The 17,610-nt window shown below is 42.9% G+C and overlaps 1 protein-coding gene and 1 pseudogene across 1 annotated transcript; both read right to left on the reverse strand.

The window, feature by feature from the left end:
* Positions 1–7,597: 7,597 nt before the first annotated feature.
* LOC116923321 lies at positions 7,598–9,499 on the reverse strand (annotated as a pseudogene).
* Positions 9,500–11,694: 2,195 nt separating this feature from the next.
* Positions 11,695–12,783, reverse strand: LOC123472623. The gene has a single exon (XM_045174494.1). It carries the CDS (start codon positions 12,781–12,783, stop codon positions 11,695–11,697), a length of 1,089 nt encoding a protein of 362 aa, XP_045030429.1.
* Between the last annotated feature and the right edge of the window lie 4,827 nt (positions 12,784–17,610).

Here is a 17,610-nt window from a genome sequence, read left to right on the forward strand (position 1 = left end):
AGATTGGTTCCAAGACCTGGAATGTAGAGAACCATCTTGAAAGTTGCTTCGCGTTTAATACCATTCACCACTGTCATAAAGTTAATCTCACCGTGGACGAGTACTGCTAAACGGGCGCCACCAATGGGATTGACGAACCAGGAGTCGGGTTTGACTGGTGTTCTTGAAAAAACATCTTTGGCCGGTCATTTGTTGTGTGGCCCCTGAATCAGCAAACCAATCTTCGGAATTTTTAGCGAATAGACACGTGTCGTCAGACAGGAAACTGTTATCTTTGGGTTGACGATGTTGATCTGGTACCACTGCTCCTTCATCATTTCTTTGTTGGGCTTCGTCCCGTTTGCGTTTACGACATATATCTGTTGTGTGATAATTTCTCTGGCAGTATGTGCAGCGAGGAGGTGGAGGGTATGGATGATACTATCTTGATTGGCCTTGAACTCTGCCAGCTCGGCTTCTTCCCCTGGTCCCACGCGTTGCGCCCCAATGAGGATTTTTCTGAGAGCTCTTTGCAAAAAAGGCTGCATCGTTTTAATCTTGTTCGCCTTTGTTCCACCGTTTGGTCATACTTTCCTCTTTCAGTAGTCTGGACGTGAGTAAAGTCAGTGTTCTTTCTTCTGCCGGTACGCTGTCCCAAGCTGTTATAGAACTGCGGTAGCTGGGTGGCAGAGTACAAATGATCTTTCTCATAATGTGTATATCGCTCATGGGTGTATCGACGTCAGTTACCTGTGACGCCATCGTTTCGATTACGGTCACATGTGACATAATGTCGTTATCGGGGTTGTATTGATACTCGAAAAACTTTTGTTGTAAGACATGCTGGTTTTCGACGGCGTTTCGTAAGTGTTGGGCGGACAGTCGCGTCCACATTTCGTGAGCGGAACGGCAGTTAATTAAGGTCATCTGTTGCTTACTTTCAATTGTTGCAATGAGATAATTTCAGGCCATGACGTCTCTCCTCATCCAATCTGCTATCTGTTCGGCGTTGACAGCGTTGTCTTCGATGTCGACTTCCCCAGGATGTCTTTCTTCTCCAGTCACAATATCAACAAGGCCATGTTGTTTGAGTAGAAGCCAACATCCGAACTTCCACAAAGAGAAGTTGCTACCATTAAATTTGGCTATATGATTAACTTCTCTTAGGGTGTTTTGTGCCATCTCGGCTAGAGGAATGACTCAATGGTCAAGTTCGACAGAAAAATTGTAACAGAGGAGTCTGCCTTCTTTGTTTTAGCTGATATGTGAATGGTACTGTGTTGTACGATAGATATTCACAAACTTTACACACGTGTGTCTGATTATGGATGTGGTAACATACTCAACAACACATTCCTTAACTTCAGTTTTTCTATTGACTGCCTTGGCTTGATGTCGTAAATGTATGGACTGGCTGAATAGTCACAATTAAAAATAAGCATCTGTTGAGTATTAACGTATTCAAAAGGCATTGTAAGAATTAGTTCAGCCCGTGCACTGAACTTACCTTAGCAAATATGAAATGTAAAGATGAAAGGATGAAAACATGGGAGCACTGGTTTTGGTGTTGACTGTGGGAGATCTGTATTTCGACTAACTGGTCTTTGCCCTGTATATGTTAGCGGCTGGTAGGCCGTGGGCGGGGCTACATACAAAGTGCAATTAAAGATGGTGGCCTACTAGCGAGGGCCACCCAAATCATAAACTAGATTTCATTGTGGAAGTCGCGTCCGTCATCCAATTCGCGTGGTCGGATGTTGGGAATAAGGTATATTCCCAACAAGCATACCTCAACAGGAATTTCTTTCTCTTCAATTTACAAATTGCCTTGTGCTTGGCTTTGTGACTGGCAACCTTGACAAAGCCGTTCAGTCTATGATCACAAAAATAGCCTTGTTGTATGAAAGAGAGAGCGTTAGACTACTGTTGGAATATATGTGCAAATATTTTACCTCTACGACTTGCTCTTCTTTTCAGAAAGTACTATTGATGAGTTTGTGCTGAGCGGACAGGCACCAACATAATTTTTTTTAAAATGGAAACGTTGCCTCGGAACTTGAGCAAGTAACTGTCTTCTCTTGATTTGACTGCACTATCTTGACTCAAAAAGGTTCGTGAGCTGAACCCAAACCTGTTAGAAATACAAGAATATCTGAGTCAACCATGAGGCATCTGTATTGACAGGGATTTGCATTGAACACATATTTAATCAGCATACAAGTATAATGCTATATGTGGTACCCAATATTACCTGAGTGCCTGCACTCGATTCAAGAAATCAATTAAAGAAGAATACTTCGAAAATGAGAAAAGATAAGACTTGAATGTTTGAATGTAGAGCTAACGAAAAGTGTCAGCCTTGCCTAGAGTAGACGTCAAGAGAGAGAGAGAAGTGGGGCTAAACAGTAGCACACTTGACAGTTCTAGAACTAGTAGTCAAGGCCCAGAGCATATCGGATGTTTAGTGCAGCCATCTAGAATTCGTTAACGGCATGTTTGCCTATTTCTCACAGATTCGGCATCACCTTCAAATTGTTGACGGCGTATGCGTGCATAACTTGAAACCAGCTTGTTTCGTCGACTGACGAGAGGAAGAAGTTCACAACAGAAGCTTGTACGTTCGATGTGGCTCCATCATAGGAAACAACGTTAATGCATTTAGGCTGTCCAACTTATCCTAACTTCTTTACTACATCGCTCCTAATCAGCTTAGTGTCGCTTCCGGTATCCAGGAATCCGAAAGTGTTGACCCATTTTGTTCCGACGCTAATACGAACGGGCACGATTTTGAAACGTACACGTTACTTTACCGTTTTCTTCTCGGTTAGTGTCCCAAGGAATGCAGTCGATGCAGTTGCTGATGGAGTCGGCGGATCTGATAGTTTCCTCAGCGGGATGAATTCGGATCCGTGAAGAAGGGAGTGGTGTCTGTATCCAGCGCATCTACCAATGGTACATTTGATATCTCTGGAACACTCCCTGCGTTCGTGTTTGCCGGTGAAGCATATAAAAAATCTTCCAGACTTAAAGATTATTTCAGCCCGTTTTGTTGGCGTGAAAGCCATAAATACGTTACATTTGGCCAGATTTTTAGCCCTGCCGTTACAGACTAGGCACCTCCAGTGGTCAGTCTTTTCGACTGTTCTCGTCTCCATTTTCGGTCGTCTTCCCTGAGGCGCGGCTGATGGAGGTGAAGATGATGTTACTTTAGAGCCTTCTTCTGTCGAAAGGTGTTCAATGGCTGATGAGTGAGTAGGGTTCTGTCCCTGACTGGCTTCTTCGCATCAAACCGTACGGCTTTGGACGTCGACGTTGGCAAGGACTCAAAGAAATTTTGTCCATGCTCTTTACTCATGGATTTTACAGTTACCCAATCTTCCAGGTTTAGAACGTTGAATTTCACTCCAGCTTTTTTCCTCTTCAGATATAACGTTAGCTTCGGTTCGATGGCAATCAGGGTGGTACGGCAGTGAAGTTCATGCGCGTATCTTGATTGGGAAAGAGTCACCACTGCTCCGTGTAACCGGTTTGCAAATATCTTGAGGGTAGCAGCATCTTGGCTCTTGAAAGGTGGAATTTGCAGCAGACCATCGAGGTATGTCTGATCCATGACTTCCGTGTGACTGTAAACTTCGTCGAGACGTTTTCACACCACAGAAAAAATTGATTCATCAGCGAGGCATTCACCGTCATTCATCTCGTTCCTAGTTTCCTTAAACAACACCTCTTCTAGCATGAACAAGAGAGCAGGAGAACCGTTATACTCGTTTTCTGCTCTCGTGAAGAGGTATCGGCGTCGAGCAGAGTTCTGTGATGCAGTACCGTGGCTTCGACCGACTTCAAGGTAGACCGGGCGGAAACTTCTTGTCTAGCTGATAGAGTCAGTGGTCGACTTGGTATGCGTGCTCTTTGATCAATGACTTGTTCCTGTATCGTTCTCAGGTGAACTTTGCTGACGCCAATCTCTGTTAGAAGGCCTTCGATATGTGCATTTAAGTCAAACTTATCCATTTTGATTTTCTGATCAATGTCGTGCAACATCTTACGCGAGTCTTTAACCAACTGTTGCGGCAATTTCATTGGGCGTGAAATGGGAGCTGTCTATGAGTTTGCCTAGCTGCTCACCCATACCCTTTAAAGCCTTACTCAACGTTTCCGTGACTCACGTTGCGTTGGCTTCCATCTTGATTTTTGTTTGTTCCACCTTGCCAGCTCCAGCATTTGCTTCTGTATGTACAGGTCTCACTGGCTGGTTTGTCCGGGAGTATCGGTTGGTGCCCGAACGAGTGGAATTCTTCTGCAATAACGTTGTGCTAATCGTGACGCGTGAAGCTGACTCACAATAGAACTGACTGAATGGCGTGATGATGTGGCATACCGAATGGCGAAATTGAGAATTTCTACGTGGTCAGTGTCGAATTGTACCTTCCATTTTTTACATGCTTGACGTTGTTGAACCGTAATATCGGGCAAGCTTTCCATATACTTGTGGTGAAGATCTTTGACTTCTTCGTAGATATGAATGAACTCATCTTGCCATGCTGTGACTTGCTACTTCTTGAGTCTGACGGCTCCCATTATGTGATCTGCCACCGCTTTTCTGAGCCGATTCTTTAACTTCGTGAGGGTCGCCTTTCTCTTTCCACGTTTCTGCTAGAGATCGTTTTCTTCAAGACTTCAGGCTTCATTTTGTCTTCTTTCGAGATATTGAAACTCGATTCAATACTCTCGGATTTTGCTACGGCTTCAAAGACAAGGAAGTAGTCACACGTAAACGGATGTCGATTAAACGCGTAGATACAGCGACGATACAGTCAGATGTTTAACGCGTGGTAGACTGGGACTTGCCTTCAGGCAGGCGTAGATGTGTGCAAAAGTTTTACAAAGGAGAATACTCGATAATTTTACAGAATCTAACACGTTTTACTATAAATGAGAAATGCACGTGTTCGTTAAATCCCGGGTTTTGACACCATTTGTTCCTAACGCTCTCGTGCATCGGAGACGTTGGAGCAGCATTGAAGGATGAGCGTGATGACAAGATGAGTGATAAATGACGGGTGGGGTTTAAACAAACTGTATTTCCTCGTTTTCAGGTGGACAAAGAAAATTGAACACCAGCGAGTGAGGGAGAGGGGAAACTGATCCTAAACTTAAAACAAAATTACGTAGGAAGTAGACGAGATGTCCTCGTCTAAGACTTACAAAGTACACTGAGCCAAAAATAGGGGACAATGGTAACCTTCTACATCAATGAACAAAGAAGGCCCTTGCCACCTACAATCCTGCCCGTGGGGGAAGCACTGTAAGTGACACGAGATTAATTTATTTGAATTTTAAAAGTCCTAATATTAAATATTGTTAATTCCCATGCAGGCTTAACAATATAAATGTGGAATTGAATTCATTTGCAACAATTTGTCTTATTCTAATAGATAATACAAAATCGTCAATTAGTCTAGTGACAATCAATGTATTAGAAATCATTGTCTACCTTTCGCTATGGTCCGAGCAAGGACAAATTACGGTGACGATTCAACTAGTATGCCGGATATTAGAATTCCGGATCGCCGTAATAGAAATTATACAGGCGTAGGAAGCCAAAGTGTATCATCTGAATCTAGAAATCGAACGCCTGGTACATCAGAAGAATGAGTTCAAGCAGTTCAAGTGGCACGTTTCGAACGATAGACACGTTTACCACCGTTTTAAAAAATCAATTCTCCGAGATCAAAAATTATGTAAGTAATAGTGGTCGTCATTCTGGAGCCCCTAAGGAATCAAATCCAGAACCGATTGGAAAAAGTGCGAGACTCGCATTTTTTATTCAATCAAAGATTATGGAAAGCAAATCGGCCGATGCGCCAAGCCAATAAAATCATTATATGCGTATAAATTCGTGTTCGAGGAGCTTTACAACAGGTGGATCATTTCCTTGAAGATTAACATAATTCACAAGATTCTACAGTAAGTCGTGTTTCGACTGTTAGTCGTACTTCTACACACCAAGTCTATGAAGAGTCTTTCTTCACGGCAGATGAATCACGTTATCATCCGCAACCTCACAGCCTTACGGCAAATAATCGATTCGATTTATTTCAAATAATGTATTTTGTACCTCTTGGCCTGTATCACCGATTGAAAACCCGGCTACGTCTGGATATGATCCTAGACCAATAGATCCATCGAGGACAGGTTATTCGTCACACCCTTTAATGCCATCGGTTAGTAGAGATGATTGGAATCGCCGATGCACAACTCCACCAATGGATGCGTTATCTGGATTCAGTCCAAATTGGCTAATGAATGGATTACCAAAGATCTAGATAACGCCATTCAATAATTATGCAAAGGAATGGCCAAACTTTATACCTTTGTTTCGGTACATGATCCATAATGTGGTAACGTCGTACGCTTGAATGCCATTCCTTTCTAAAACAGCTACTCCCCAAGTTCATTCTTGCATAGCAGAACACTTGGACAATCCGTCCACTTCTTTAGAATGATGCTTTAGAAGAAGTAAACAAGCACTATGGTCAATCATATGTGGTTGCTCGAAGCCATCTGATGGAACTTATAAATCTCCAATCAATGATTGATGATGATTCACAGGCCGAAGCAAAGCTAAAACGAACTCTTCATGGCGCCATGCATGCCCCGAGGATTGGTGGCAATGAATAAGACATGGAATACGGGATTATTTTAAACCACGTAGTCTCTCAATTGCCTCCGTGCCTGCGAAGTGGCTGGAGCGTGAAAGCGTACCGGATGACTTCGACACGAGCTACTCTCAAGGATTCAGCAAAATGGAAAGATGAAATGGTGATGGGCGAATTGATGACAAGGCCCTCTACCCATAGAAAACCAGCTCCACAGACAGAAAAGAAGAGAGGTTCTTCGTCTGCCAATAAACCAACTCCTCTTTTTGGCAAAATTACCAACGTCTTTAATCTTTCCACACCTCCACCAGTCAGGAAATTGCTACTAAGTCATCCTAGCAAGACTCCCTCACCATCTCCGTCAGACAACAAAGGTTTCCTCTAGGAATGGGTTTAGTGTAATAACACACATAAATCCTGTTCCACATTTAAGGCCATAGATGTTACAGCCAGAGTGGAAGGGGTAAAGGAGAAACGCCTTTGTTTTAGATGTCTGAATGGCACATATCGTGGAACTGATTGTCCCACCGAAATCGTCTACAATGTTGGAAACTATAGTCCGAAACACCATCCTTTATTGCACGGAGCGCATCGAGTTTATCCAGTGAATACTTCAGTAGCTCCAAACTCACCCTACTAGCACTCTTTGTCTTAGGGATATCATAGAGACGTCGGTATATCCGATTTACCTTCGTCGTTTTCCGACGCGATTTGGACATCCGATTGACGTAACTAATGGGACGTCATCTGAACATTCTTAGCATGACATCTCAGAGCTGTCCGAAAAGGACACGAATTGCCTTTTGGATGTAGGGATCATACAATGATATACATTGGATGTCCAAACGAAGACGTATCTAAAAAATCTGAATGTCGACATTCACGGGACGTCCAAATCCGAACGAGTAATATGTAATATAAGAGTACTAAAAAAAATCTGGTTCAGAATGCAAATCAGTTTATTTTAAGTCATTCCTGGCAACGAAGAGCACAATTAAAAGATACTGTGATTCAAGAGGGATGAATCCGTTCTCGGGAATGGTACTTGGTATACGAACGGCTTTCCAAATAACTGCAGTCAAAGGGAATGCTTCGAGGACAAGTGACAACTGAGATGCCAATATTTCGTGTAAAGCCGATGATGGCAATGGGTATGTGTACATGTCATCAAGCTTTAGATACCTTTTTCCTAATACATAGACTTGTCCATGAAATTTAACAAAATTGTCTATGACAACAATTTGATTTGGCTGACCTGCCACGAAAATGCAATTATCTGGAGTACAGGAAGTCAATAGGGAATTTTTGAAATTAAGTTTCCTATACTGTTCAACAAATCTCAAGTTGTGATAATGTAACAACGGACCCGAAAAACGTAACCCTATTAAACGAGGTCCGTTACTAAGGTCCAAACTATCTTTCTTCCAATTTGACATATTAATTTCGTCCAAGCTCCGCACAATTTGTTGCAAAGGTCTACCACTCTTCCTCAACAAATTTTAAATTTTCTGAAGTTTGTTCTCAAAAGGGAATGCGCTGAAGTCGTCAAGACAGCCATGTTTTAGTACATCATTTGCCATATGAATAAGGCAATGCACGTTGAATGTTACAACTTTTGCACCATAAGGCTTGGCATTTGCGATCACGTACTGCCCTAACAATTTGTCTGCGAAAGGCGCGTTGCTTTGACAAGAATCCTTATTCACCAATAGTTTAATGCAAACGTGCAGTAACATCAATTGTTTGTACCGCCTATGCGACAAAAAAGGTTTGAAAGAAACTGGAGAAATATATAAGATATCTAGCCTTAATTCGATGACTTTCCAACGGGAAAGTTCTTCGAGAGGTCTAGTTTTTCCAACAAAGTTTCTCGGAATATACATTCGAATTCCAGATCGATATTCAGATATTGCAATAATATCGTCAGGTGAAAATCTTATTTTATCGCCTTTACCAGACAACCATTCACCTAATTGCTTTTTGTAGACACCAATGCCCACGACGTGCATATAATCACATCTTGAGCCATATCGGTCAATATATCTTCAACAATGGACCGGTTATTGTTTCTATTATGGTGTTTTTTTTTTGCACCCTCATCCGGAAACTTTCGTCTGTTCAAAGGGGCGAATCAAGATCTGGATAGTTGACACGACCGCCAGTTTTGGGTTGCGTGTGGCCTGTTGAAACCCACAATCCTTTCATCGTACATTTTCGGCACCATAATAGGCATTGTGAGAGACAATGTTTAAAGCGAATGGCATCGTGGGGGCATCAGAACATAAAACGCTGACGCCTACTTTGATGTTCTTACCTTGAAATTGAATACCAACAGCTCTCAGGTTCACAATATCTTCTATGAAACTGGCAAGAAAGTCATTGATGTCTTTGGGTTTCTTGTTTCCGTGGTAGATTCCGGCCACAAAAACGTCGTCCCATCTTACACATGTACAAAGAAATGAGGAAATCTAACTAAAATTATGCTTTCAATAAAAAAAGAACATCAAACTACTTACCTAAGAATTTGCATAGTATTGGCCAAAAGTCACTAGAACTGCTATTCGATAGAGGAAGACCATCAATGTTGAATAATAAAAACATCACGTCCTGAATTGGCCTGCCTCTGTCTTCCATTGCTACCAAGATAGCACAAAGAGCAGGTTGTACTTGTAGATGGTGGTACTTCCCTGGTGGCATATCACCTTTCCCTTTTCTGATGTCATCAGTATCCTCCAATCAAGTGGCAAACATATTAAACCAGCGTCGTGGTTAAGTCTTTTCAGCCAATTAGTCACATGACTACGTGGAATATTGCATTCCACTACCCAATTAACCAAGCTTTTTTTTACATTCATCTCCATTTCACTTGGGTTATGCGAAACATCATTGTCATCAACATAAAAATCCCAATCAACGGGATCATATTCTTACTCACTTCAATCCAATACAAGTTTTTGTATTTCATCATAATCAGAATCATAGATTACACCACACTGATTGTGTAATGGTGAAGGTGAAACAAATAGAATGTCCTCAAGACCATTGTTTTTTTCTGTCGATAAGTTTTCACGTCAATGCAAACTTGAATTTTATCAGCCTCCCTGTGACAAGTAAGGATGAATTAAATTTTATTGGCATAACAAAAATATTACGAACATGCTAACCTAAGAACTGCCATCATTTGGAGTTGCACCAGAAGTACGATAGAGAAAAGATTCTACGTTATATTTATTTGTGGTGATTGACAATGACGGGACATCACTCTAATAAGAAATACATTAGTTAGAATTCAATATAAAAACATGATCTATAATAGTCTGACCTGTGCAGTTCACCTTCGTCACCAAATAAGTTTTTCGTATAGTCTTTTCTGTTGAATTTTGCAACTGAAATATCGATCCTTCTTCTACACTGCCGTTTTCCTACTAAGGCTTTTTTTCGACGAACGCTGGATGAAGATGGAGAATGCTTTTTTCGTTCACAAAATTTTAAAGGTAAGTAATACATGGTTTAATTTTAAAAAGCTCATTTAGAACTGTTGATCCTCAAGATGTGTACGCACTGTCACGGTTAAAACTGTAAACACTTAACTGATGTAATACATGGTTTAATTTTAAAAAGCTCATTTAGAACTGTTGATCCTCAAGATGTGTACGCACTGTCACGGTTAAAACTGTTAACACTTAACTGAAGTCAGAATGATGAATGGCGGCATCATCACGATGTTGCTATTGCTAAGTTAAATAAGCGAATGATATATTTTCATTACTAATTTGTTTTAAATTCCAATTATTTTATAAACAAACAGTTTTCCATTAAAACATATAAATGTTATATTTCGTTTAATAATTAAGCTTGAATTAAATTTATAATCACCAATGCAATGTTGTAAGATATCCTGTTTGCGTAGGGGCTCCACAGCCCTACATGAAAAACGTTTTAGTCATGCCTGTTCAGTGTTCTGCTGGTCATTGCCATCAAGTCATCTGGAATCTTTGGAAACCGTCTTCTGCTCTCCTGTTCCAACAGCAAGTGTGCTCATTTTTTAAAGAAGGAATTAAAATTTTGTGTTGAACTTTATAATTTGGGTGGCGAAATAGTACAGTGATTGCAAATTAGAAATGAAGTCCTACTTCTCAGAGTTCTAGCAATGTTGAAGTGCAATTATTTACCATGGTATAGAAACTAGAAGTCTACGAGCTGTCGCCTGCTCGCAATTTTGTCTTCTATTTTTTTAAACTAAAATCCGGGCATCCGCTAGAGGCGCTGAGTCATAACATTTCATTTTTAATACCGGTTAAGACCATGGTTCAGCAGTAACAACAATGGATACCTGTGGGAAAATTATAAAGTTTCGTAGTTTTTAATTTGAAAAAAATAAGTGTTAACGACAGAAGTCGTTAGGATTTATTGTAATTATAATTTACGTTTTGTCTTTATGTGTCTGTGTGTGTGTGTGTGTGTGTATGTGTGTGATCGTGCCATTTCCGAGGGGCAGACAAGTCTGAACTTGTCTGCCCCTGGCTGAACTAATATCTCATGGTTTTGCTAATAGGTTACCCTCCCTTACATTTCCGCCACCTCATTCACCCCCTTTCACAACTAAAGCTAATTTTCGAATTAGCACCCTTCATTTGTTTTTTTTTCTCATGTATTTCCGCCATAACCGAGGACGGAGGAAGAAGCAGCAACTAGGGCAGTCTTATTCGTTTTCGTTGTGGTGGACAGTCACAACCTGTCGCTCCCTGTTTTTGTATTTGTAACCTCGTGTTCGTGTGTAATCCATCGCAGCGCGGCCTTTTGCCACTTCGTTTATTTCGTTGGTTAACATTTTGTGTCGAATTGACCGGTAAAGCGTGACCTTTTGCCAAAATATTAACCACCGAAATAAACGAAGTCGGAATGTGGTATTTGGCGAGCTCTGCGCTAAAAAAATGATTAGGTATGTAAGTCGTTCTGGATCTCGAGGATCCACGCTGAAGTAAGTCAGTGGACGTCCATTCAGTAGTGATTCGGCTTGAATCACCTTTGCCGATTTCACAAGTGTTTCCCAAACTCAAAAGAAATGCGGCGCTAATGGTAGTGAAAAATGCCATTCGATTTCTTGTTTCACCATTTGACCAACGATATTCTGCTCCTTGAGACGCTCGATGCCTTGTTGGATTGCCTTGTCCCCAGAAACAATTTGAGTTCCAATGCCGCAATACAAGACTGACGGACGACCTCTTCGGGCGGTGAACGAAGCAACGGCGATCAAAAAAGACGATAAGTCAAGTGAGGCTGCAACTTCCAAGTGCACCAGTTTAGTATTGAGACAGGTTATCAGCAAAACATATCGTTTTACTTTGCGACGATAAATGGTGATGTTGCACGGGCCGAAATAATCCAATCCCACATGAGTACAAGGACGTTGGAACGGAACAAAACGATGACACGGAAGTGGTTCCATTAAAGGAATACAGGGAGTAGCTGTATGACGTTTACAAGTGAAGCACTTTTGCAGATACTTTTTAATATCCACTCGTCCTTTAATGATCCAATATTGAGACCTTATTGAGATGAGTAGACTTTCACGAGATTGATGAAATAGTAGGTCATGCTCTCTCATGACGATTAAGCGCGTGATTGGATGATCATGAGGAAGGATTTTTGGGTGTTTGACATCGAACGAAAGGGGGGCGTAATTCAAGCAACCTCCTACTCGCAGTATTCCTTCCTGATCCCAAAATGGTGATAAAGTTAACAGCGTCGAACTCAATTTTAATGGCTTTTTATCCTTTAAGGCCTCAATTTCCTCGGAATATATATCAAATGGCACAGATTTGATGCAATGATCAGCAGCGCACTGAATGCATTTACCACCAATGCGCAATTTGTCACGATCCGGTAATTTCAACTTCAAGTTTGAAATCAAACGAAGAATCCAAGAAACAACTCGCATCACTAAATTATAGTTGGAATTTCGTTCCAAAATTGAGCGGAGTCTATTTTCTTCAGCAGGGCCGTAAACGAGCCCAATCCAGTTGGTGGCTGATACCTCTGGGTCTTCGACAGAAGGTTCGGGAAGTTTGATGGTTATTGGCCAGGCGTTTTCTTCTTGCTGCAAGAAGGCTGGGCCATGCACCCAACGAAAATTTTCCATCATCTCATCAGGAAAAAGTCCTCTGCTGCACTCATCAGTTGGATTTTCGATACCTGGGACATGTCTCCATTCAGTTGTTGCTGCTAAGATTTCTCTATATATATATGCTCTAAGATTTCGGATATTCGATTAGCGACGAACGTCTGAAAGTGGCAAGTTTTTGAGGCTGTCCACTGAAGGACAGTTATAGAATCAGACCAATACCAATTGGTTAATTACAATACGAAGGGTCCATTGAACGAACTTCACAAGGCGTAGTACCACAATTGCTCCTTGGAGTTGTAATTTTCGGAACGGTAAGCGGACGAAGTGGTGCCACGCGGGAATGTGACGTTAGGAAATTTACGGTGACGATATTTTTGCGATAGCTTACTCGCAGGCACACCACAGAGTCAAACCCAAAGGTGGATGCATCGCAAAAAGCGTTCAGCTGAATGTCTTTGATGTCACTAGAAGAAGTTAGATCTCGCGGGATCTTGAACGCTTCGAGATGGTTAAGATTAGTAGTCAACTTGTTCCACTGGTGGTGAATTACTTCGGGAATTGGGTCATCCCAGTCAACCCCGACAAGCCACAATTCTTGTAGAATTCTTTTAGCGCTAGGGATCACTGGTGATAAAAAACCCAGTGGGTCACACAAGGTAGACACGGCACTCAGGATCTGACGCTTAGTCCCTGCTTCAACGTCAATTTTAACATCAAAGATGAAGCTGTCACTTTCGCTGTCAAAAAGAACGCCTAAGGTTCTCTCCGTAGGTAAATCCTCTAGATCCAAATTCAGGCGAGGTTGATTACGATCACCTTCTAAAATGAGAGACAATACCCGTCGAGATGAAGAGATCCATTGATTTAGATGAAATGCTCCCTTTTATAGCAATGCAGTAGAATCTTTGACTGCTCGACTAGCCTCATCTACGGTGTAAAAATAATCCAGAAGGTTATCCACTTATAAGTTCCTGTTGACCTTTTCAGCAGCTTTAGGAAATTCTTTACGATGTAGGTCAGCAATATGTCGGAGCACTTGAGAGCAGATGAAAGGGGTTGGAGACCGATCCAAAGATTTGTCGCTACATCTCATATACGGCGGGTCTTTTTCGAGAGCTAGGTGGACGCTATAGAAATCGTAGGGTGGAGAAATCGTAGGGTGGAGCAATCCCCAGATTGGGACACCGGCATTTCTCTCAAGCGTAGAAGGGTAGCACCTATATCGTTGATAAGGTTAGGACCCTTTAGCAGTACTTCGTTGAGTGCAATTCCTTGATACTTGGCCGAAGCATCAAAGACCATTCTAACCTTTTCGGGTTTAAGAGTATTTACGACTCCATGATGTTGGGAAAGTACCAATTTCTCCCAAAGATGCCCTTCAATTCACTTTCTTTTAGAGGCCGAGCGAATCCCTTTTCCACATAGTCATCGATCACGGCCTTGTATCTCTCAGCAAAGTTAGAATTGTGTGCGAATTTGTTTTCAATAGAAAAAAGTCGACGCAATGCACTGTTGTAATTATCGGGTAGTGTGATATCATCTGAAATCCATGGTAGTCTCACTTCACACTTGGTTCCATCGAGTTGAATAGTCGGTTCCAATTTCTTTCTCGCCAGTTTATCCTCGGCTGATTCTAACGGTTGAGCTGTAGTTACTGTTGGAAAGCTTTCCGTTTCCCACAATTTCTCAGCTTGACGCAAAAGTAGCGCTTCCGTCGGCGATTCTTGTACACTTTAGCAGAGTTTTTGGACCGCCAGCAATGTTTTGTTTGGACGATAAATCGCTGACGCATGTTGCTGCGTTCCTACTGTTAAATCACCAACGCAAGTCCAACCAAATGGCGTAAATAAACCAAAGGGAGCGTCGGTTCCGACAAAAGATAGTTTTTCATCGAGACGTAGGTGCAGCCATTGGTTTCCCGCTCCAATTAGGATGGTTGGTTCTCTAACATAAACCAGTTTCACGTCTTTGAGATGAGTGTAACGACTTCGGATCTCCATTAACTCCTTCGGTGGGCATGGTAACTTTAAGTACTGAATGGGTACATTAGAAACTTGCTTTAAATTAGCTTCAAAGGTTCTGTCACGAGCCTTAACAGTCAGACTAACCGTAGTGGATTGAAATTGGGGGTCTCGGCCATGAAATGACCCAAAGGATACACTTTTTCATTCACTTTGCATTTAAGATGTTTAGCTATATCCTCTCGAATTAAGTTAACGGTCGCTCCTGGATCTAGAAAAGAAAAAGTTTCTTTTTCCACTCCGTTAGCTTGAATTAACACGGGAACGATAGCTAGGGAAGTGTTCGTAAGATTTAGTTCAGCCCGTTACTGAACTTACCTTAGTAAAGATGAAAATGTAAAGATGAGAGTAAGAAAACACGGGAGTACTGGCTGTTGTCTTGACGGTGTGAGGTACATTCAGTAACTAACTGCCCCTTGCCCTGTACATTTTCCGGCCGGTAGGCCGAGGGGCGGGGCTACACAAAATAAATTGTAACATGGTGGCCTCCTAGCAAGGGCCACCCAAATCATATAAAATAAAACGTGATGGAAGTCGTGTCCGTCTTCCAGCTCGTGTTGTCGGATGTTGGGAACGAGGTATATTCCCAACACACTCCCCACCAGAGCCCGTGGTCCTCGGTTCTTCCTGCTCGACTTGATCTGCGGCGGCTACGGGTGAAGTTGCTTCTTCTGGTTCCAATTCCAGCTCTGGCGTAGGTGGAATTTCGACGTCGTCCGGCTGATCCTCACGTAGCTCTAAGGGGTGTAACGATTGAATGGCATGGTTGATAAGGTTCCCGTTCGGCGTCTTGACCATAACCGAACGGATCAACCCGTCTCTGCTAGTGATTAGCTCCTTCACTACTCCTATCGTCCACATAAGGCGCTTGGTGTTGTCATCGTGAATGATGACAACTTCTCCTACCCGGATCTTGCGGCCGGGTCCTCCTTTACAGTGGAACTTGTCGATTTGGAGAAAGTAGTCCGTCACAAATCGTTCACAGAAATCGCTGACATACTCCCTACGTTGACGATACATTTCCAGCAGTTTCAAATTGGTTGCGTCGGGAGCCATGAGGTTTACGGCTGGCTTCGGCGGAGTGCAGTTCGAATGCCTATTGTTGAGAAACTGGTTCGTGGTGATGAGGAGCGGATCGTCGCTCCCTTCTGCCATGTAGGTGAGTGGCCGTGCATTCACCACGCTCTCGGTTTCAATGAGACTAATCTCTAGCTCGTCGTATTCCAAACATGCACGACCATTGTAGCGCCTCAACAAATCCTTCATCGTCCGCATCATGCGCTCCCAGAACCCTCCCCACCATGGGGCTAGGCTGGCCGAGAAAATCCATTTGGTTTTCCGCATTTCCAGAAGGTCGTGGATCGCTGGGTCGGATCTTAAGACTTTCAAATGTTTCGAGACGCATCTAAATGTTTGAGCGTTGTCCGAATACATGATGGAGACGTTACCCCTCCTGGCGGAAAATCTTCGAAATGCAAGGAGGAAGTCGCGTGCGGACATCGTTTTTGTTAGTTCCAGATGGACGGCCCTCGTTACAGCACAAGTAAATAGGCAGGCATAGCTCTTTGGCTGTTTAATTGTGCCTTTCATTTTGGCTGAAGATTCGTCCAATTGGAGGTTTTTTTTCATTTCCCTCCGTTGGTTCTGTGGTTGGAGGTTCTTCAATGGGCTCCATCGCTGGAGGCTCTACCGTAGGCTCCAAAGCCGAACCATCCATTGAAGAGGGATCCGTGGAGGATGTAGGATCCGTTTGCTTGCGTTTCTTACGCAATGTTGGGTGTTTGTAACACAGCGGCCCTGCGAAATCAACACCCGTGATTTCGAAGGCTTTCGCTTGTTTCTGTCGATTAATCGGTAGAGGTGCAGCTATTTCTCTGAATGGCGGTGAAGATAGCCGTTGGCACTTGACGCAGGCGTTCCAGACTGATTTGGTCTGTTGGCGTCCTTTGATGATCCAAAAACGTTCTCTTAGATCCGATAGGGTGGTTTTAACTCCAGCATGTTTTAGCGAGACGTGTCGATCTTGGATGATTAGTTTGACGACTGGATGTTGAGCGGGAAGCAAGACGGCGGGTTCAATCTCCCTGTCTCTTAGCGCTAGCTCTACTCTTCCTGTTATTCTAATCAACTTGTTTCTTGCGTCCCACACGGGTCGGAGTGCGGCAATTTTCTCCTTATGGTGCGGTTGCCGCCCTTCTTGCAGATCCTGAAAAGTCTTTGGAAAAGCTTCTTTTTGGAGCTGCCTATAAATAAGTAGCTCCGCCTTCGTCAGTTCCTCTACTTTTAGATGTTCTACCATTATCTGTTTTCCGTCTCCTGTCTTGATTGGATTCTTCACTTGTGTGGCGTGTGTGGTGTGGTTTTTGGAGGCGAATCTCAGTATCCAAGCAGTTCTTCTTAGTAGTCGATTCCAAGACGGAATTCGATCCATATGCCATTCCACTGAAGGGGCTGGCTCCACGGAAGCTACCGACATTGTGACGGTTTTCGATTTTGCTTCCGCTTCGATTCTTTCATGGACACTGGGTTCTTCTACCTCGGGCGTTGAATCCGGCCATTTGGTTTCGTCTTCTTTCAGCCATGATGGTCAGTTCCACCATAGCTCGGAGTGTACTAGCGTTACGGCTGGCGCTCCCCGCGAGGCGAGATCCGCAGGATTTTGGACGCCTGGACAGTGCTGCCCCCAATTTGGCCCAGAAAGTTTCTTAATAGCTTCGACTTGGTTCCTGACGAAGGGTTTCCACCTGTTGGTGTCTCCTCGGATCCAGCCAAGTGCCACTAGAGAGTAAGCCCAGAATATTGTTCGCCACGATTCGATGTGGAG

Source organism: Daphnia magna, linkage group LG5, assembly GCF_020631705.1.
Source record: "Daphnia magna isolate NIES linkage group LG5, ASM2063170v1.1, whole genome shotgun sequence".
NCBI classification, from domain to species: Eukaryota; Metazoa; Arthropoda; class Branchiopoda; order Diplostraca; family Daphniidae; genus Daphnia; species Daphnia magna.

What these genes read in the sequence shown, in the direction of transcription:
- LOC123472623 (XM_045174494.1), bottom strand. Translation starts at nt 12,783, where the DNA reads ATGATGGAAAATTTTCGTTGGGTGCATGGCCCAGCCTTCTTGCAGCAA.